The following is a 22,001-nucleotide window of genomic DNA, read 5'->3' on the forward strand; positions in this document are numbered from 1 at the left end:
CTGTCGCCTTTTTCTTCTGTTTTACGCTTTGCCAGGCAAATATTATCACTCAGGTAAATACACCTGTGTGTGTGTGTGAGTGGCTCATGTCTTGTGAAGATGTCAGCTGTGCCATCATGCTCATTTTTATTTTATTTGCCTATCCTTTGCCATCTTTTTTCTGTGACATCTCTGTTGAATCTCCATTGAATTTATTAATCAAAAGCAGAGAAATGCCGAAATTAGATGAATTTAATCCATAATAGGGATTTTTTTAAAATCTGCTCACCAGAAAATATACTTTTAATTTATTAAGATTAAGATTGTATCTCATTGTATAGAAATAGTTAATTTATTTTAGAGGGATGGAACAACTGGTGTCCCACCTGACTGATGCAAGTCTCCAGATGTTTCGATTGATTAAAACTAACTTTTGTTTGCTTTGTTTGCTCTTGGATTGTGAACTGTAATCTGGCTTTTTAGATAGTTTGCTTTCTAGTGAAGGTGAAACATACAGTATGTCCATTCAATTAATAACTGTTCATGTTGTTTAGGAGCTAAAGAAAATGCAGAAGAAAAATTCAACCATGCACGAATTAAAGATGGAAAATGACTAAAAATGTAGAATATAATATAGGTTTGTTGATGGAGATGCAATAATAGGAGAGCTGAGGCAAGAAGGTAAAAAATTGGGGGAATCTGTCAATGAAAACCTAAAAAAGTAAATGCATTATTATTATAAAAAAGTAAAAAATACTGAATAAAAAATATAGTTTCCTTTTTCTTTTATGGAAAACTAGTGAATTAATAAGAAAAACAGGGGCACGCCTACATATTTTTCGATTTCACTACATTTAAATTATAAATGACATTTTTAAGGTAAAAAATGAAGCGTTCCACAGACGTTTTGTGTTAAAAACCCATTTAGCATAAAGTTAATGTGCAAAATTCAGATTAAAGTTAATTGCAATTCATTTATGACTTATCAAAGCTGTCATTTAAATGATTTCCACAAGTGCACTAATTCTTTGCTTTTTTTAACTACTGATGGCTTTGTTTTGTGAAAAATACAAAGTTTTATATGAATTTGTGATTCCCTAAGAATGTATGTTTTATTCTTTAATTATCAAAAATATATAGTTTATTTTTAGTGTATAGTTTTAATGACTTCTTTGCTTTAAGTGTTTTATATAGTTTTACCAAGTGTGTTAGTATTTGTTTTTTCTGAATGAAACCACAAATGCAGAGGGAGATATGAAATAAAAATAGAAATAAATCAGATTATGGATCTGAAATCAGTAAAATAAACAGTTGGGTCCAAAAAAGAGTCAGAGGTGAACAAAAAATGCAGAGGCCAAAATAGAGAAAATCAATTTACAGACTAACGGTAAACACAACTCAACACATGCAAACATCAAAAAGTTGCATTAAATACAAATAATTTAAGATAAATGCTCTCATCCTTACATAAACAGTATTTCAGGTTCATGTAGGAAACTTTTTGGATGAATTCTGCAAATTTAAAATTCGGTTACTCACGAAGTCAAAAACGTTATAAAGCTCTGCAATAGATCTAATAAAATATGATCTGTCACTTCTGAAAGTAATACATCAGTGTCCACTACACTCACATTGAGGTTTTAGATTCTTCAGACAGCCTTTAAGGTTCTTTGGAGGGAATCTGGGGAGTTTGGTGTTATAGAAAGATTGCAGATGGTTTTAAGTTGGGATAGATAGCAAACAGAAGTTTCCATGTTTGGTTAAGAGGTCAGTGAACGCATCACAGCACATCACATCAAAGTCTATCAGAAATATTCGCTCATAGATCAGACATAAAGATGTTTTAGAACAGACTGAACTTGTCTAGACTGTTGTCATTGAAGAAGAAGCTATCCGTTCCACGTTTGTAATCTGGTTGCTCAGTCTAACGGTTTCAGGTTTGCTGACCTTCCTTCAGGATTACAGACAAGCAGCTTACGGGCTTTAACATCTCGGCTCTGTGTCTCCACACCTCTCCCTCTGAAGGGTCCCAGAGAATCAGTGACAGCGAGTTCTCCGACTACGACTGCGAAGACGGCATCGGGGTAATATCAGGTAAAGTCCACGCCGCCGCCGCCGCCGCCGCCCTTCAGTGGTGAGACACCAAGAACGTAAACAAAGAACATATGAAGACATTCTAAAACATTCTAACGTGAGAAATGTTTGAACATTATGTAATATAAAACCATTTTTGGGGTTTTCCTAAGTGATTTTTATTAAAAAATTAAAGTATTAGTAAATTATATCAATTCCAACACGTTTTTAAATTGTCAGCTCTGAGAGGGATCTGTTGCTGATACAAACTGAGAACTGGAGCGAGTGAGTGTTCAGCACCAATACGTTTTGAAAAGCCACTACACTGTTCATCTGCTCCACCCGTCAGATCTACAACTGTTCATGAGGTTCGAGTTTCAGCCTCTCCATGCAGTTATTTTCTGTTTATTGTTTGTTAAAGAAGTCCCACTACAGTGTTCCCCTGCTTCTTCCTGGTTCTCATAGTGGGTATAGAAAGGAAAGCAGAACCAGTGGGGCGGCCGTGGTGCAGCGGTAGGCAATCGTACGATCATGGGTCAACCCATGATCGTAAGATTGCAGGTTCGATTCCCACATTGCACGCCTGTGTGTCGAAGTGTCCTTGGGCAAGACACTGAACCCCACCTTGCCTCTGGTGGGAGGCTGGCACCAGTGTTCGGCAGCGGAGCCGCCATCAGTGTGTGAATGTGTGTGTGCATGTGTGCATGGGTGAATGGGACTGTGACTGTAAAGCGCTTTGGGCTTTCATAAGAAGGTAGAAAGCGCTATATAAGTATACACCATTTACCATTACCATCAAATGTTGTCTGTGAAAATGATTTTAAAAATAATTCTTGAAGACCTAAAATTTAGTTTTCAAATACTTACTTTTTTTCACTTACTCCCATGTTATTTAAAAAAACCAAAACAAAAATTGAAAACCCTGTTCGGCCTCACTGTTTGAGTCCATGTCGCGATCTTTCTCCACAAAAAGCTCTATGATCTGTTGTAAACGTCTTTAGTTTAATGAGTCTCTCCCTCTCAATGTACAGATGGCCTTGGTCTGTTGCGAAACACTCAAATTAGCCGATTCAGGAATTGTGGAAAACGTGTCGAGTCGACTGAAAATGTATCTTTAACACGGATCAGTGGAAAATAGTAATTACTTAATGTACGTTTGGCTTTTTTTATATCACAACGACAGGCCTCACTTGAGGGACTCGGGTAGAAGTCTGAAGTCCAAATCCCCATGTTTCGGAGTTGTCTGTAAATGACCAAAACGTCTAGTTTTTGTGTGAAAATGTGTTTTCAGAGGAGCAGCCGAAATGATGGAGCAACCAGGAAAAGTTGCAAAAACCTGTAAAAAAATAACCCGTTAAACATTTATCCTCACAGATTCACTAATGATGATCAATTCAGTAAATATTTCCATCCAAGCGATAGCATACACGTGGATTTATACAGTAGTATGATTGTCTCTTTAAAATGTTCTTTTGCTGCAGCACTTATAGCGGTTCTTCTATCTTCCATGTTGCAGTTTGGCTTTAATTCCTGCAGTTCGTGAAACAACTGACCGAGTTGTCTGCTAAATGTGGATCGGCTCTGGATTACGCAGCAGCCCTAACAGCAAATCCTCCGCTTCTGTTTCTCTGTGTGTGCAGATTACAGACAAAATGGGCGGGACTTCCACAGCTCCACCCTGTCGGTGCCGGAGCAGGTGATTTCCTCCAATCACTGCTCCCGATCCGATCTGGTCAGGATGAGGTCACGGTCGCCGAGCCAGCCGCCTCCTCAGAGGTAAGCAGCAAATGAAGTTCAAGAAGCGGCGTGGAATCACGCCATGACTCAGGCAGAAGTTCCTGACAACAGCAAATTATTAATCTGATTAACAAAAACAATGTTAGATCACTATTAGGTGGGATAATAGGAGGGTAAACCAGACTAAACCTGAAATAAACTGGATTATATTAGAGAATGAAGCGCTGAATATTATTTTTGAAACATCACACAGAAATTAGGACTAATGAGGAGTAAGAGCATGTAATTTAAGATTTCCTTTAAAAAAAACAATACCCAAGAGCAAAAATAAAGAAAAAAATTCAAAAAACATTTAGTTATTAAGCAGAAAACTGGACTTTACCATAAAAGGTAAGGTTAACAACAAACTTAAATCCAGATGATGTGAGAATAAATGGAGATTATATGTGTCAAACAGGATATGCCATTTTATTGATCAATAGTCAATGCAGCATTGCAAAAACATACAAAGAGGCCTGGTGAGAATGGATGAGACGAGATTAAGTGAGATTAACGCAAGTGAGATGAGAGAGAGCTTGATGTGTTTGCATGAGATGAAATTAGATTATTTGGTTTACTACTGATCTTTACAATCCAATCTAATCCCATCCAATTTTATTTAACAATCACTTTGAATACAAACTGGATTGCTTCGTTCATAAATATGAATGAAAAAAGACAAAAGGGCTAAAGTTATGATACTTAGATACATCTTTTTGTCTTTTATTTAGCGTTTTTCACTCGTGTTTTTAAAATATGAAGTGGCATCTTCAGTTTGGCCTTTTTTCTACAAATTTTTCATTCTTTTTTACCAAAGTATTAATACTCTCAGTAACTCCTTCCTTCTTGTGACCTCTGACCTTTGGTTGCTAGCGGTAACCCGCTGTTGCCGTTGTACCGTGAGGATGCTGTACGGCTGCTGCGCGGCTCCAAGCTGAGCAGAACTTACTCTGATGTTTGTCAGTACAGCAGTCTGGACAGGTAACAGGGGCATCACATGGCAACACACCTGACCTGGGTCACCTGGACAGCAGCCAATCAGCCCGCATTCTCATTCTATTCAATAAAACGTCACCTTTGGCCACCTGGGAACTGTAAATAAGAGTCAGGACAAATGATTTAAGAACTTGTAACCAATACAAGCCCATAGAGACGACTATGGTTGTAATATTGGGCTATATAAATAAAATTCAATTGAATTGAACACAACAAAGTACAGTAAACCCTTGTTTTTCGCGGGGGTTACGTTCCAAAAAGTACCCGTGATAAGCAAAATCCGTGAAGTAGAAACCTTTATTTTTTTCTCACAATTATTATACAATTAAATACTCTATTATACATTGAAAAGATATAACAGACCCTTTTACAGGCTCAAACATTTGTTTCACAAATAAAGGTACTTTAGAAACATTTTTTTCAACAAATAACTTCTGTACTGTCAAAAAAATTTTAATCATCGATGTGAACAGAAGGCTTCAAATTGCGGAGATTAGCCCCGCCCACCGCGACCCGAGTAATTAGATTAAACGGAAGGAAATTTAAAATTATTATAAAAAAATACAAAGTACAGTCGGACAAATAGTGACTCAGGTCTATTTCACTGCTCTTCAAACTGAGCCGCTGCATCCTGACTCCACTCTGCAGTGTTTTCTTCTTTTGAAGCCCGCGGTGCAGCTGTGTTTGTTGTTCGGGGGAAGAACATAGTGATTGGCAGTTGTTGTCGCTCTTTTTTCTATGGGTTTTAGAGAAACTCAAAATTGCAAGAGAATTTGCACATACGTAATGTAAATTTGGCAAGCTGTTTTACGTACCTGTTCACTTTAAACTGCAACGTTATTGACGCGCAGGTAGAGAAGAAGCGGAGTGACTTTTTAGCCAATCAGAATGCAGAACACAATGCACAATGCAAATCCGTGAAGTAGCGAAACCGTGAAAAGTAAACCGCGTTATAGCAAGGGATCACTGTAATGGTAAGTGGGGTGCATTTCACAATAAACGAGTGATGGATTTAAAAATCTAAAAACTTGAGGCCCACCCTGAGATCAACAAAAGACTCTAGAAATGTGACCCTAGAACCTTCCTGGTTGATAGAGGTTGGGTTTGGGAGTCAGACCACCAATGCGCTCTGCCAGGGGATTGGTTGAATGAGAATATATGTCACAAAGCTCAGTTTGTGACAGTGATGGGACTTTAACAAACAATCAACATGGATGAGGTGAAACCAGAACCCAGGTCAGGTCAGGCAGGATGTTTTTGGACTGGGTGGAGCAGAGGAACAAGTGTAGGAGTATTTGGAAAACCTTTTTGTGCTAAACAGTCAGTGTTTTGGTATTATTACTGGAGTCAACTCCATTGACTGTATCTGAGAACTGGACTGAGTGACGCCTCCCCCCTGGCATTCCAAACAGGAAGTACCCTCTGGCTCCAAGAAGCCAAAATCTCATAGATTTCTATAGAGTCATTCTATTGGTCAGAAGAGCCATTCTTCCTCTGATACTTTTTTAAAAAATGTTCTTGATAATCCACATTTAATTTGTAGTTCAAATTGTAAACTGACCAATCGGAGGTCTCAAAAGTAGACGGAGGCTTCTGGCCCCCACCCCACGTCCAGCATTCAAAACATTTGATTGACAGATTTCTTGTAGTCTGCTTTCAAATGGTAGGGGTGTGGCCTTCCAACAAGCTCACTCCTGATTGGGTAGAGTTGTTGCCATAGGAACATGGAGTCAGAGTGACTTGGAGCGATCACTGGTTACTGACGTCGTTTGGCTTCAATATGTCGGCGTCTGTGTAATGGAAAAAATGGTAACTGAATTGACTTAATTTGGTTGGAGTTGGAGTGAACTATTTTCTATGGGTGACGTCCAGCCGGTCCAGCTCTTAAATACAGTACAGTTCATGGGTAACACTAGGTTAAACTGTAGTTGGCTCGCTGCTATCAATAATAGCTTTAGTTGAACTCCTCAGAGTTGTAGTGTCGCTTGTAGTTTAACAGAATTCAGTTTGTGTTGCAAGTTGTAGTAATTCTATATAGCATAGATTATAGACCTGGTTGTATCACCTGCGTCTGTGTGTACTCAGGAGGTCACTAAGGCGAATGTCTGTCGGCAACTCTCTGGATTCCTATGACAGGTACTGCAGCAGGAAGCTGGTTCAAGTCATGAGTCAAGACCAATAAGAGAACACAAATCTCCATCTTTGTTGTTTGTTTTTCTCTTGTGCGTAAGATACAATGGTTTGCACAACAAATGGACAAGCCATACAGTAAATGGACACTTTGATGACTACAGGTGAGGCTCAAGGACTCATGGGAAACGTAGTAGACTGGAAATCAGAGAATCGTGTGACACTCTTCTGTTCTTTAGTCAAGACGTCATCCCAGACTTTCCCTACGAGCCTGATGCTTTTGAGGAAGAACTGCTGAGGTAAACTTACAGACAGACCGCTGTGGTTGTAGAAGACAAAAGCTGTTGGTTATAGAGGTGTAGATCTAGAGGATGTAGATTGTAGAAAGTTGTATTCATTCTCATGGAGGTTCATTTGCGTACAGGTGTCTACAACACACATGGACTCTTTCCTTTTTTCTATTATCAGATTATCAATGGGCGGTTCTGAGTGCCTACAGTGCCTTATACCTCTGATTTACAGATTCCCAAATACAACCAGGTTACCTGGACGGTGAACTGACGGTGTAAAGGGGGGTTTCCTGTGACTCTGGGTGACTTTTTTTCCACGGTGACATGCAGGTACAGTCGCAGGATGGATCGAAGAGATTACTACACTCGCTCGCGCTCCGCAGACCAGAGAGCAATGGCTGACCGACCCATCTACTCGCGCTCACACTCCACTGACCGAGCGGGATCTTCGCAGCTGAGGTCTGGGCGCTCCGCGCCCCCATCGCCTGCCCTGATCAGGTTGGCGAGGCTGGCGAGCGATCCGAAACGTCTACTTCCTTCCGGAAGTTTACCACTACGTTTTTTTTTTCCCATCAGAATCCCATCACACCTCTAACCTTTTTTCTTTTTGCATGCCATCATTCCTGATGTTTTCCAGCATGTTTGCTTTTTCCTTTGGTGATTATTTGCAGGATTTCTTGCATGAAAAGTTCTTGTTGTTGCAGCTTAATTTCTGCATGTTTGCGTAAACTTTTACCTACATAGTTTGATGTTTAAATAGTAACTTAAAGGCTGTGTCACACACCCACTACGTACATTTAGCGCATTCTGCACGGATGAAAATTGGTCATATGTGAATGTAAGTGGAAACACGCAAAGAACACGTAAATATGTGTAGAACATGAACCGTGCGTGATTATTGCGCTGTTTATATGCAATTCAATTAGGATTTTTGTGTCAAATATGTAATTTAAATGTGACATGTTCGCCGTATACATGATATAAAAGTTATACATTGGTGGCACATGCGTAAAAAGTCTGTTAGACATATGTGGAACAGTAATGAAAGATACAAATTTGTGTATGCATCTCACAAAAATCACGCGTAATTGCGAAACATTTACGTAATAATCGCGTATAAACCAAGTAAAATACACATAAACGGCGTAATTCTCAACAGACCAAAAATTTTGACTGGCTTAGAACTGAATTCACGTCGAATCGACAAATGACGAACACAAGAAACATTTATGAATTACGTAAAGAACTCATGGATCACAAAAGACCAAAATTTCACACGTGGAAAATACAAAAAATTGTACATGGTGGCTGTGTGACACGGCCTTAAGACTTTAATGTTATTTTAATCTGAGGTGCTCCAACTCAAGGATGAGATGTTCAGAACAATCCTGCACTAAAAAGTGATGAGGTCAGATGACCTCCTCTGTTTTTCATTGGAGGTCTTACCTTAAATCCAGAGAGTCTTCCAGGTGCCGTGCAGAAGTACTTATAAGTTGAAATACTTATGGCACTGCATTAAAGCCTTTACTCTGATGAAATGTGTGAAGTGTATGTATATGAGTTTCTGGAATGGTTTCATTACAACTGTGAGAAAAACTTTTGTCTTCAGACGTTTAGGTAGTTTAGAACTCAACCCATTTTCATCTACAGAGAAGCCACGTGTGTTGTTGAGATCTGGAATGGACACGTTCTTAAAAAAATGCCATTTTTTATCACTTGACCAAAACTGTGCCAAACTATAGTCCGTGCTTTGTCCTATAGCACTGATAAAATGTCTTTTCCTGCTCTATTTAGCTCTGTAACCACAGAACATAACTTTGATTTCCAAGACCACCACAAGATCACCACTTTCATAACTTACATTTGACATTACTGTCATGGTTGTTTATTGTGCTGTTGTTGTTTTGTTTTTTTTCCCAACAGGGCAAATGCTCGAGGTGGATCCACCCTCACTAGTCCAACAGGAACGCCGGTCTGTGGCCGAAGAGGACGCCAACTTCCTGTTGTCCCACCAAAAGGAGCAGCAGACAGAAGTATGTTTGCAGGAAAAGTTGCTGACGTCTATTTCACCCTCTGCAGACTGCAAATGAGTCTTTAGAGATCAATCAGATCTTAAGTGTTTGCGAGCTTTATTGATGTTTGACATCAAAGAAACTGGCATTTTCACCAAGATCTTGCTGGTTTCATCCTGCGAGCATCCGGTGGAACCATAAAGGTGAAACCCCTAATAAATACTTCTTTCTTTCAGATGGGGAACCTTCTGACTTTGTTCAAACAGGTACAACTTTTTAGCACCCAAACCCTGTTTGCCTGCTAAGAGCCCAGAACTGTTGGGCTTATTTGGTCTTTGGATTAAAGAAAAGCCAGCAGTTTTGGGAAGAAAAAAAATACTTTTTTGCACAAGTAGTAGAATAACAGATGTTTTTGCCCCATCCTTTTAGACCAGATGTTTACATCAATCCGGCTGCTTTAAAACATTTAACCCTTGTGCTATCCTAGGCACTTTAACATTGGGAGTTGGGTCATCTAGACCCACTAGACCAGGGGTCGGCAACCTTTTTTACTCAAAGAGCCATTTGGGACCACCACTAATAAAAAAGAAAGCACCCGGAGCCACAACCCGTTTTGACATCATTATATATATTATGCATGTATATATTATTCAAAGGTGCCCATTACGTCTATCGTGATCGACCGGTCGATCTTCAATGACATGAGTGTTGATCGCGGGCCAGAAAAAAAAAAAAAGAAGTACTTCTTTAAAATCCACCAAAGTCCTCACTGAGAAGTACGGGACTTGATTGACATGTAGATTGGCCAATCGGACATCGTCTGAAGCATACGTCGCTGCAAATGCACATTATGTTCTTTAAAGGATGATGCCGCGTGTGGGAGGAGCTACTGGTTCTGGTCTGATCGCTGCATGGAGCGATGTGTTTATCAATGCATGGTAGACACTGAAAATGTGAAGAGATCAGGTTTATTATTTTGAAGAGTTCTACTTGGTAATCATGTTTCCATGTGTGAGTTCATAAAATCATCCCAGGGAAAGTCTCTGCTTCAACTCCTGCAGGGAAAGCCGCGTCTCAATCTGACACCCGTGTTTTCATCTCTCTGACAGAGTTTGAAGCCAAAGCCCCTCCTCCGCCTCTCTACCTGCTTTTCCTCTCTACCTGTTCACCTGTTCACATCCTCTGTAGCTGGGATTTGTTTCCCCAGCGCTCCTCAGTGTGTTCTACACAGAGAGCACAAAATACGGTAGTCGGGGCGCTCCAGCGCAGCACAAGGATGAAAGAGCCGGATGCAGGTTATAGCGGGGATACAGCGGGTTAAGCAAATGAATGGAAGAAGGCGGCCCGCTGAAGAAATATTCAATATTGTACACATTTTATTAGTAGTCTGAACTATCTTTTATTTAGAAAAATCTTTTATTTTATCAGTCCAGTACGAAAAAGAACATCAACAAAAGCTGTGTTGGGCAGTTTTTGGCTGGGTCTGGCGGTTTTCAGATGACTTTTCGGCTGGAAAACTGTGACTATCTGGCAACACTGGCGCGAACTCTCTGTCATCAGCGAGTTGGCCTCTGCCCCGCGGCACGTCAAGTTCCCGGCAGAAGATCGGAGTGTTTATTGAAGCCGCCCCGTGTGCCTCTTCCTGCTATCAGCTCTGCAGGTCTCGCCCAATAAATACGAGCTCATTACGAAGCTGTTTTTTACGTGGCTCGCGCTTCGTGCGGAGCCAGCAGCGCCTTTGAAATGCCATGAAAAATGAACAAACCAAAATAAAATTTAATTATTATAAAATACTCATTATTTTCCAAAGTCACAGGGAGCCACAACAGAAGGATGAAAGAGCCACATGTGGCTCCGGAGCCATGGGTTGCCGACCCCTGCACTAGACAGTGCGCTGAAACTTTTTTCTTCAATGATTTGTGATCTTCCCTGGTGTCCATGGATTACATGACATCTTTCCACCTTTATCCACCTTTGTCATGGTAGGGAGAACACGTCAATGTAAGGGTGGGGTCATCTAAGTTAGCACAAGGGTTAAACACATGTTCATTTTTGGCGATTAACTCTGGTTAAGCAGCTTGTTGATTTGTAAGCAGTTGCATATTAGTAGTAGTCAGAGTGTCCGTAGAAAAGTGACATCTTGGTACCTGAGGCTGATTTAAAAAAAATGTATCAAGCATTTCATTAGCTGACAAGCATTTCAATCTGCTGGATTTTAGTGTTCTGAGTAATCGCTAATATGTCATGCAGTACCTGTGTGTACAGACATTCACTCTTTCTCTGTTTTCATTCATGTCTCTCATATTTTTGTTTGTTTTTTATTTGAAATACTTTGCTTTCCATCAGTTTCGGCTTCGCTAGCCACAGGAGCGCCTGCCCCTTCAGTAGTTACTCCCACTCATCAAGCCCCGCCCCCTATGCACAGACAGGCGTCTCTTCCAGTCAGTCACCAACCTCCTCTGATACGTATACAGGGACCTCCTCCTCCTCCATCTGCCCAGGCCCACCCCCCTCCTGCATCTGTGCCTGCACCTGCACCATCAGCTACGCCTGCACCCACTCCTACATCTGTGCCTCGACCCGTCCCCTCGTTCCCACCTGTTAATGCACCTGTACATGCTGCACCTAAGCATGCACCTGCACCAACAACTGTAAATGGACCAACAACAGCAGCTCCACGTGCACCTGCACCTCTACGTGCACCTGCACCAACACCTGTAAATGTACCAACACCAGCACCTCAACCTGTACCTTCGCATGCACCTACACCAACACCTGTAAATGTAGCAACACTAGCACCTCAACATGCACCTGCACCAACACCTGCAAATGTACCAACCCCTTTACACGCACCTGCACCTTCACCTGCCCCAGTACCTGCAAATGCACCAATGCCTACATCTACACCCGTACATGCATCTGTCACTGCTCCAACATTAGCTCCTGTAGTTGCACACACTCCATCTCCAGTCCCTGCTCCAGCTCAGACGCCAGTCTCTACCGTTCAGTCTCCACCAACACCCATACCTGCCCCAACCCCTGTCGCTATGCCCACATTTGACCCTTCACCAGCCCCTTCACCGGTCCCACCCCCACAGACTCCAGGTGTGTACTTCTCGGTCCAAATGATACGTCTTTAATTTGCAGATAGACGTGTGTGTTTGTGTGTGTCTGCACAGCTGTTTTAGTTGTTTCTTTAGGGTCCGTTATGTTAACCTAATCTTGTTGAAACATTTCTATTGGAAATGGTTCTAATGTAGCTTGTAGTGGTTTGTTGATCGTCAGCATATAAAGTATAAAGTATGAGCTGTAAACAACCATGTTATTATTATTATTATATAGTTTTATAACATTTAATTGCCATCTGTCTTTGAAGATGCTGCAGAGAAAAAGCTAAAATACAGTTGTTTTTTGTTAAGTTCTCATGGAAGGAGTAGGTCGAAAAGTGGATTTTAGGAAACCCTTCTAACTTCATAGAAAAACATGTTCGTGTTTGTGTGTGTGTCTGTGTGTGTGTCAGGCATCAGTCATCATTCATATCGTTGATTCATTTGTATATATATCCCTGTCTTTCACATCATATCATCCCTGCTCATGTCAGATCCAGAAAGACGCTCAGCAACACCTGGAGGTACCAGAAAAGGCAAGTCCAGTTTTAGGTCGTAGCGTTCTGTAATCCTCTCAGGTGTCTAGGGGTTGGTAGGTGCTTGACTCAGAGCTGTGTGTCCTGAGCAGTGATGAACCTTCTTACTAGTCTGACTTGTCCCTGTTTGCACGGTTTAGAGGTCAAATGGGAGGACCAACAGAAGAAAACCGCTAATGGTATGGTAACACGTCAGCCCCGTGTCGTTTTCATGTCAAGGAGATGTGAAACTCTTAGTTCTGCATTTAGTTTAGGTACTAGCTACTTTAGAATGCCAATGATCGTAGGGTTACCCAGTGCCCCGTGGTTGTAATAGTACTTAAATATATTAGGAAGTCACGTAGTATTCCGATGTAGTCCTTTTCAGTGTCTTTAATTCGAGCTGATTAAAAAAAAAAAAAACTTGATTAAAGACCCACTCTGATCATCTTTTGATCTACTTTCAAAGCATCCCAGTGATGATGCCGTTTTTAGCTAAAATAAATAAAATCTGTTTCGTTTTCGAGGACATGGTTTCTGCAAAGCGGCAGTAGTTCATGAGAACTTCACCTCTGAGCTGTTGGCGGGACCGTTGATGCAGAGCAACCCCGCCCCTCTTCCCAGTTCCCACTTTGGAACGTATTTTCTACGTGATAAATAGGATCTTTTCACATCAATTTGAATAAAGAAAAACTCAGAAATGCAGTTTTAAAGAAAAAATGCCACAAGAACTTGTTAAAAACACCATTTTCTTCAGAGTGGATCTTTAACCTCCTGAAGGGAAATTTAAAGTATGTTGTAGATTATTTTATGAGATTCAACATTCAGCCCTTGCAGGTGGCTTTAGAAGTTATTATAGGCTAATTAAGCACAGTTTAGTTTCGTTTTTTCGACCTTCAGGACATTTGTATCATATGGATTTGAGAGCTGCTTACTTCCTATCCCTCCATATAGTTTAGATTGAATCTGTGGTTAATGTGAACTTGGTGACTGACCTCTTGTTGGGTTTATTTGTCTTCCTTTCCTCCTTGGTTGTCATATGAAGGAGAGGTGTTACCAGTGAGCAGAGAAGGTAGAGACGAGCTTTCTTCCACTTTAAGCCTTTTCTTTTATAGCAACTAAAAAGTTGGATCTCAAGTCTATGAAATTTCCTGTGTCATAGATGTCAGATAAGGAATTTATGAAAATTTGACACACTTTTATTCATGTTTTTTCCATCCTGCAGCTGCATCTTTCTAGTTTTCTCCTGATTTTGAATTGTTGGAGAACTTTTCATGTCTTTTTTTCTTGATGTTAACCCACTACAGTTTGTTGAGCAGCATTACACTTGATAGGGAGCATTTTTTTTACTTTGTAAAACAACTTTTTGGCTATAGAAACCCATTTGTGAGGAGAAAAATATATAACTTTGAATTCAACAACTAATTACCTAATAAATAGATTTTATTGAAAAAGGCTTTGCACATAAATGTTTAACATATTTTCATTCAAAAAGGACATTTGTTATTATTACTTAAGTGGAGATAAATGAGATTGAGACATGGATGTAATAAGAATGGTTGTTGTGAGGATGCAGAGGAGAGGGTTGGATGGAGTAAGATGCTAGGTTGTGGCGCCCCCTAAAGGAAGCAGCTGAAAAACAGAGAAAATAGTGGTTATTTTTATGATTTTAAGATTAATTTGGAAATGCAACAAACTAAACAAACAATAATGCAATTTATTTATCAAAATACTGTTTTAAAATTGTAATTATGAAGCACTTGCAATGTAATTTGTTTATTTGTGTTGTTGATCATCCAAAGGATTCATAGACTTTTTTAGGGATTGTACTTTATTTTGAAAAGATTGAAACTGATTCTGTGCTGAAAGTTCGCTCAAACTGACTGCATTGACAAAGATCACACGATCTGGCAACTTGTTGTTCTAAATTACCTCCTTTGTGTCTCTGCAGGTGTGATGAAAGACCCCACAAAGGTAGAGAAGCTTCACACGTCACTAGTTTCTACTGGCACACACCTTCTCACCCACCTGTGCTTTACCCCCCCCCCCCAAAAAACAGTTGAGAGACAGCCTCTCCTTCAAATCATCCGACAGCGATGTCAGCGACGTCTCCGCCATGTCAAACGCTTCGGACACCAGGTCTGCTCGCAAGTTGAGGTGAGGGAAGGTCCGAGTCCCTTTCAGTCCTAGCAGGCTGAAGGTTCATCCCATAAAGACACCAACAGGATTTTTCAACCATTATGAGAGATGTCCTGTGGGATAATATTCGATTTCACCTAATCGGTTTTTAAAACCATTTACAATTACCAATATAAAAGATCATAAAATACTTTTTTTCTTTGTGTTTATTTTATTTCTATCCAAGACACTGGGTTCAGAATGACGATTCTGCTCCAACTTTGGCCAATTGCTCTTATTTTGAAAAATGTTCGACCCATTAAACTGTCCCTGCCAATCATTCTTGGATATAATCATATGAATCAAACCAGTCAGACATGGTTAACGTCCTCACTGGTATTTCTTGGGATTTTTGTCAAGGAAAATAGGTTGAAAAACGCTGATCTGGTTCACTTTCTGCACGACTCATCTTCAATTTTAATCTCTGTGTTCGTTTGTTTGCATGCTTCCATCACGCTCCTTTTCATCTTTGCACGATTGTTTTCTGTCGTGCCTTGCATGTTTCTGTTTGCCCCGTCTTCACCACCTGAGACAGTCCGATGGAATCTGTGGAGGTCCCATCAGCAGAGGTGGTGGCAGGAGCAGAGGGAGCACAGGAGGTGGGGGGGGAGTCAGAGGGAAAGGCTCCTCTGCAGAAGAGCGAGTCAGTGGAGGAAGGACAGGAGGAGGAGGAGGCTGAGCCTGCAAAGTAAGATATTGTGGTCCCCCCCAAAGGCTGCCGTGTTCTTGTACTGTGATGATGGACCGCCTCTGTTCACCTGCTTGTTTCCATTGTGATCATGTGACCACTCTTCCCCCCAAAACTTGTCTTTATGCATCACGCTTGCAGATCTGAAGGCCGTGTCACACAGCCGCTACGTACATTTTGCACATATTGCTCGGATGAAAATTGCTCATACGTGAATATACGTGGAAAAAAAGAGAAAAGTTGTGGTCTTTTCATGAAATATTCACAGATGTATCACAAATGGACCACTTTAAAACCACAGAAGAAGTACAAATAAACCAGGCATAGAACAGATAAACCGCCCCGCAAGAGACCCTCACTCAGTATAGACTGCGACAGACATACAATACGCCAACCGTGCACATTATTGCGCTGTTTATATGCAATTCATTAGTGATTTGTAAGATTTACGTAATAATTGGGCATAAACTTCGTAATTCTCACCCGACCAAAGTTTTTGAGCAGCTCAAAACCCGTCGACCAAAAACCTCGACAGACATCTGTTGGACATCAACGAATGAAGAATGCAAGAAACACTTATGAAAGACGTAAATCACGCATGGATCACAAAAGAACGAAACATCATGCATGGAAAATGCACACATTGTATGTAGAGGCTGCCATAACTTCTATAACGCCTAAACATTTGATTATAGTTCTCCATTTTTACAAAGCTGGTTGAACTTTTTCTACACTCTGCAGCTCCAGGTTAAAGCAACATCTTCTATAAAGCCAATGTTTTAAATAAAAACTGTTTTCTCCAAGAAATACGATAAAAAAAAAAACGTTTTTTTTTTTATTTGTGTTATCTCTAAAGTAGCTCAGACGACATTTTCGGAAAAAGATCATTTTCTGAGTCACCACCAAACAGAAGCTGTGTCATGGTTCAACCAAAATAAAAAAAACTCAAAGTCAGATGGGTTTGACTTTTGTGGTTCCGTCACAGGCCTGCCTCAACGCCTGGAGCTCCTCTCGCCAAATCCTCCAGTGTTGGCGGTGAGATCTGCTCACTGGGGAGAAACGACGACGATGACGACGACAAAAAGCGGCGCTCGAGCTTCGGAGCGAGGATGATGGGAATGGTGGGACTGGGAAAAAAGAGCCAGAGCGCCTCTCAGCTCAACCCGGAAGGTCGGTCAAAGCTGTCGAAGTCTCCACTGGTATCGGTGTTACCCAAGGATCTGTTCTAGGCTTCGTGATATTTATGGCAGGGTTACCTTAGCTTTTTTTCCATGGACGGCCTTGTCCCTAATATTCTCTTTTCATCCCTAACTCTACCAAACCAATTTTTCTTGAATTAAATCTTTAAAAGTTTCATTGACCTTTGACCTTGGTAAAAGGGCACCATCTAAAAAACAAAACAAAAAAACCTTAGGACCAGCTAAGGGTCTCGAGCATCGTGGGGAAGTAACTTGGGGGGCCACGGATGTTGGTTTTTAGTTTGTTGATTTTTAACGGCGTTAGCGTAGCGAGTTCCCAAAAAGTGGATTCCCCTCTTGCTCCCACATTTTTCACCAAAATGTTGTGAAAATTATATGTATTACTCCTCGGTTCAAGCTGAACGAAACAATATGATAGTACAGTATGAACACATTAGGAGTGTGGGCGTGGTTAACAAAATCCTCAGTTGCCAAGGAAATCCAAAAATGTACTTTTGCTGATTCTTCTGAAAGTTACATGGATCTGTTTGTCTCTCCCAGGCGACCAAAAAATAAAATGGTTGCTATGGAAACAAAACTAACAGAAAAGCCACCATTTAGAAAATGAATTAGTCATGTGCAGCTCTGACTAAGGGGGCAGGGGCAGAAGGGCAGAATGAGGGGCGTGTGGCGAGGCTGGGTCGGGCCAAACAGTGCTGTTCATGGCTTTAATTTGATTTATTGCTGCTTTTTACATAAAAAAAAGACAACAGCAAACACTGATGAGGGCTTAAATATTGTTCTCCAAGCAGAAGAGGAGAAGAAGAAGAAAGTGATAAGACTTCCTGTCCAGAGAAGTGTGGAAACTGGGTTGGCCGTGGAGTTTAAATCTCGATTCACCCGACAGCCGAGTCGAGATCCTGACGCCGAAGACCCGAAACCTGGAGCGTAGGCATTCCGACTTTACCTCCTCTTTTTATCTGACTCTGTTTTTTAATGCCTTTCTCTCTTTATTCCCTTCATTTTTTTTCTCTCCTTTAATCTGCATTTTCTCTGTTACATTCGTTTCCCTGAACCCTCCTCAGTCTCATTTTCCCCGGAGTGAAGTTGGCGTCAGACAAACAGTTCACTGGCTTCCTGGAGGGATTAGGCCCCGCCCAGCTGGCTGGAAGGCAGACTCTAGCTACGCCCCCCATGGGTAAGAAATATGTTGATGTCTCTGTTTTTTTTTTACCTTATTGTAACGCTTATTTTCTTGATCCTTAATTTGAGAATTTTTTTACCTTTTAGGTTTTAAACATTAGATTTTAGGACATTTTTCTGCCAGTGCTTCTGGTTTTTGTAACTGCCATCTTTCTTATTATTATTTTATTGCAGTTATGCACATTAAAACATGTATTTTCCTTTTTTGAACCATTTTTTAAAATCTATGTTGGACTTTTTTCTAGAAGTCACATTTTGCAAGTCTGACAGTTTCTCACATCTTAATAATAATTTGCAGGTTTTTCTTTAAAATATATTTTTAGTCTGGACTATGTTTAAAAATTAGGCACAAAGACAAAAAGAAAAAGGCCAATATTTTATATTTCTCTTCAGAAAAAAATTATTTAAAATTTGTTTTGATCCAGAACAAAAACTATATGAAGGTTTTATACTCCTCTTTTCTATATGGAGCCTAAATAACCGAAGCATCACTTATTTGAAAAGCCTTTGTAGTTCCAGGAAACTCAAAATTCGCTGAGTTGCTCGATATAATTTCTTCATGTAAAAATATTGTTACTTTATGACACAAAAAGACCAGAAGTTGTCTCCAAAACGAATATGATTTTTGATTTGCTCTCTTTTGATCAGGGGACATCCAGATTGGGATGGTTTACAGGAAGGAGCGTCTGGATGTTGAGGTGATTCGTGCCCGCGGGCTTGTGGGTAAACAAGGCAACAAAAACACTCCAGGTAAGAGAAAATAACAGGTTGCTACTGTATCGTTTCAGTAGTGCACAAGGTATTGTTGTATCCTTCAATAGCTACAAAGGCTGATGAGCGTATAAGCTCCGCCCCTCACCTCTGGTGAGTGTCCACTGCTTCACGGCGGCAGCAGCTCTGGGATTCAATCGTCAGGTCTAGATGACCAATCAAGTGCAATTAAAAAAGTTATCTAGCAAATTATTATTTGAAAAGAAACAAAGACTGTCATCAAACCGATACTGTCTGTCCCAGCCACTGTTGGGCGAAGGTGGGCCACACCCTGGACAGGTCGCCAGTCTGTTGCTGAGCAACCAGTCACTCTCACATGCACACCAAGGGTCACTTTGGAGCAACCAATGCATGTTTTTAAACCATGTTTTTGGACTATGGGAGGAAGCCGGTGTGAGGCAAGAGCGCTAACCACTGCCCCACCGTACAGCCCAAGCAAAACAATCCCCAAGCTAAACTCCTCTGGAGCCGGATCAGCTAAAAAAAGGGGAGGACCAATACTGTTTTTCAGTATTAAATTCCACTTTTCAGGGTGACAACAGTCAATCACAATAAGTGCACCACCCAGTGGCCGAAAAGGGAATAGAATCCCACTTAATTTACTATAAATTATTGTACATAAATACGTTGCTTTTGTGAAGAAACGTATGTTTGCTGAGTCTGACTGGTGTGTCGTTTTGCCAGCTCCTTATGTGAAGGTTTATCTAATGGACAACGGGAAGTGTGTGTTGAAGAGGAGGACTCGCCTGGCGAGGAAAACCCTTGATCCTCTTTATCAGCAGCAGCTGCAGTTTGAGGAGAATCCTGAAGGAAAAGTGCTGCAGGTACGCGTCCGCTCATCTCATGCACGGTGCGCGGGCAGTATTTTGTGGCTAAAGTCCGCTGTGATGTCGCTGTGTCCCTGCAGATCATCGTCTGGGGCGACTACGGCCGCATGGACCACAAATCCTTCATGGGCGCGGCTCAGATCCTACTGGATGACTTGGACCTGTCCAACATGGTTATCGGCTGGTTTAAACTCTTTCCTGCCACCTCATTGGTGGACCCTGCCTTGGCCCCACTGACCAATAAGGAGACAGAGGGCGGCAAGTCGTAGCGTCTGGAGAAGGGACGGACTGCGTCGTCTCGGTTGAAAACGCCCAGGAGCAGGCAGGAGGGGACGTTGCTGAGCAGAGCCTCTGGTGGTCCTCCTGTGCTGCTGCATGCTGCATGATGATGATGATGATGTCATGTTGATGACGTAACAGTGCCATGATGAGGACGTCACCGGGAGCTGGAAGGGCGGAGGCGGCTCCATCCTTTGACCCAGTGCAGGCTGGGCCACGCAGCGAAAGATGCTTGGAAAAAGAAAGGCGGCGCCGAATGACCTCCAGGTGTCACCCAATCACAGCAGCTCCTCGGGAGTCACATGACTGTAAGAGGCATGTCCAAGACATAAAAAAAAAACTGTGGGTCCGGTCCAATAATCAGAAATCTCCTGTAGAAATCAATTTTTTTTAAATTTAATTTAATTTCTTTATATGTTGCTGTAAAACATCACGACGTGAAGGACAGACATGCGATGAAGCTGACGGTTCTGCAGAGGAGGAAGAGTCTCGGCTGCTCACCTTCACCTTAAACTTCTCATCGACCAGCTGGAGGGAAATAACTGAACGACACTTTGAATGTTCTAGTCTAAAGGAATTGTGGGACAGAAAATTTCTTTCCTTTCATAAAGGATGGTCCATCGGTTCCTTCATTAAAAGAGACAATTAAACAAAAACAAAAAAAGCACTGAAGTTCATTTCCTTTAGATGATTTAGGCTGTTTTACCAGCTTTCCTCGTAGCGCTCAGTTAGAAAGCTCCACTCATCTCATTTGACAGTAAAAAAGCCTCTTCGACTGGACCCTCGACCGTCACTTCATCGTTTCCATGAAGGTGCAGAAACATGGAGGCGTGTTTCTTTGTGTTTTTGCATGGAACAATGAAAAGATGAAAAAAAAGATCATTTGAGGCATCTGTAAAAAAAAAAGGGGGGGGGGGGACTATCCAAAAAGTCAGGAGAACATTAAAACATGAATATGACAAGCAGAAAAATAAAAGATTCTTTAAGGTTCTCTTTTGTTCTATTTCAGTAGCCTTGGTTTGGGCCGTGAAGTCTTTTTACGGTTGATCATGATTCATTCAGGCGTCGTGCTGCTCCGCCATTGCAGTGAATTGTTATTAAAGACCCACTCTGATCACCCTTTAATCTATTTTCAAAGAGTTCCCAGTGGTCTTTTAATTATGAATTAAGAAAATGACACAGATTTTTAAATGAATATGTCATGATCTTAATTTAACAACAGCTGTGAATGCTTTGACAATAAATCAAAGCTATAGTGTCTGTTCCTCTGCTCTTGCAAATGACAGTAACAGTGTTTCCTTTTCTTCTGAGCCGATATGATTTTTGAGGATGCAGTCCCTAAAAACAGTGATGGAATGACGGAAACGTGTGACGCTTCAAACATAGAATCCCGTTTCTTTCATGCTGATGTCGTCGTCAGTTACCTGCTGGTTAAGAACCGCCTCCTCCAGACGTCCCACTTTGTCCTGCGTGAAGACCGAAATCCAAAGCTTCTCCAGAACCTGTGCTTCTAAGTGCTGTTGAAGTATATCACCTTCAGATGTGACCAATAGTTTCTTTGACCTTAAATTTAAAATAAGAGCGTCATCTGTTAGCAGCGCTCTGACACAAACCCTTAACCCTTGTGCTATCTTGGATGACCCCACCCTTACATTGACGTGTTCTCCCTACCATGACAAAGGTGGATAAAGGTGGAAAGATTTCATGTAATCCATGGACACCAATTTAAACAGGAAAAAAAAGATGAGATGTTTAAAAAAGTTTTTTGAAACAGCGAGTTGAACGAAGAAGGTGGAAGACGTTCGGTTTACCTAGAAGAGCAAAAATGCTGATGAAGAAATTAAGAAATCAGGTTAAAAATTCTGCCAGGAAAAATGATAAAACTTTAAATTTAAAAGCGTCAAAATATATTTTTATGTCTGCATATTTGATATAGCATTATTAAATTACCATAAAGTATTTTTATTGCTCGTGCACTCCCACATGTCCCTAAACCAGA

The 22,001-nt window shown here is 41.0% G+C and overlaps 1 protein-coding gene across 15 annotated transcripts in view; it reads left to right on the forward strand.

Annotated features, from left to right (window-relative positions):
• The window catches only part of LOC101165488 (regulating synaptic membrane exocytosis protein 2), a 41,076-nt gene extending 20,084 nt beyond the window's left edge, over positions 1-20,992 (forward strand). For 5 of the 15 annotated variants that reach the window (XM_023959573.1, XM_023959578.1, XM_023959574.1 and 2 more), the window contains 22 exons: positions 36-53; positions 2,005-2,073; positions 3,693-3,828; positions 4,702-4,809; positions 6,910-6,960; positions 7,056-7,118; positions 7,194-7,253; positions 9,168-9,277; positions 9,493-9,522; positions 11,603-12,361; positions 12,858-12,899; positions 13,040-13,078; positions 13,924-13,950; positions 14,830-14,852; positions 14,938-15,035; positions 15,592-15,744; positions 16,730-16,914; positions 17,735-17,870; positions 18,008-18,120; positions 18,774-18,875; positions 19,581-19,720; positions 19,804-20,992. In XM_023959573.1, the coding sequence (XP_023815341.1) occupies positions 36-53; positions 2,005-2,073; positions 3,693-3,828; positions 4,702-4,809; positions 6,910-6,960; positions 7,056-7,118; positions 7,194-7,253; positions 9,168-9,277; positions 9,493-9,522; positions 11,603-12,361; positions 12,858-12,899; positions 13,040-13,078; positions 13,924-13,950; positions 14,830-14,852; positions 14,938-15,035; positions 15,592-15,744; positions 16,730-16,914; positions 17,735-17,870; positions 18,008-18,120; positions 18,774-18,875; positions 19,581-19,720; positions 19,804-19,992 (2,651 nt within the window). In that variant the 3' untranslated portion in view covers positions 19,993-20,992. Of the gene's footprint in view, positions 1-35; positions 54-2,004; positions 2,074-3,692; positions 3,829-4,701; positions 4,810-6,909; positions 6,961-7,055; positions 7,119-7,193; positions 7,254-7,574; positions 7,743-9,167; positions 9,278-9,492; positions 9,523-11,602; positions 12,362-12,857; positions 12,900-13,039; positions 13,079-13,923; positions 13,951-14,829; positions 14,853-14,937; positions 15,036-15,591; positions 15,745-16,729; positions 16,915-17,734; positions 17,871-18,007; positions 18,121-18,773; positions 18,876-19,580; positions 19,721-19,803 lie in introns of all 15 variants that reach the window. The other 10 variants (XM_023959576.1, XM_023959579.1, XM_023959584.1 and 7 more) reach the window with 9 other exon arrangements.
• Positions 20,993-22,001: the final 1,009 nt, after the last annotated feature.

The sequence above is a fragment of the Oryzias latipes genome, chromosome 11 (genome assembly GCF_002234675.1).
Source record: "Oryzias latipes chromosome 11, ASM223467v1".
Lineage (NCBI taxonomy): Eukaryota > Metazoa > Chordata > Actinopteri > Beloniformes > Adrianichthyidae > Oryzias > Oryzias latipes.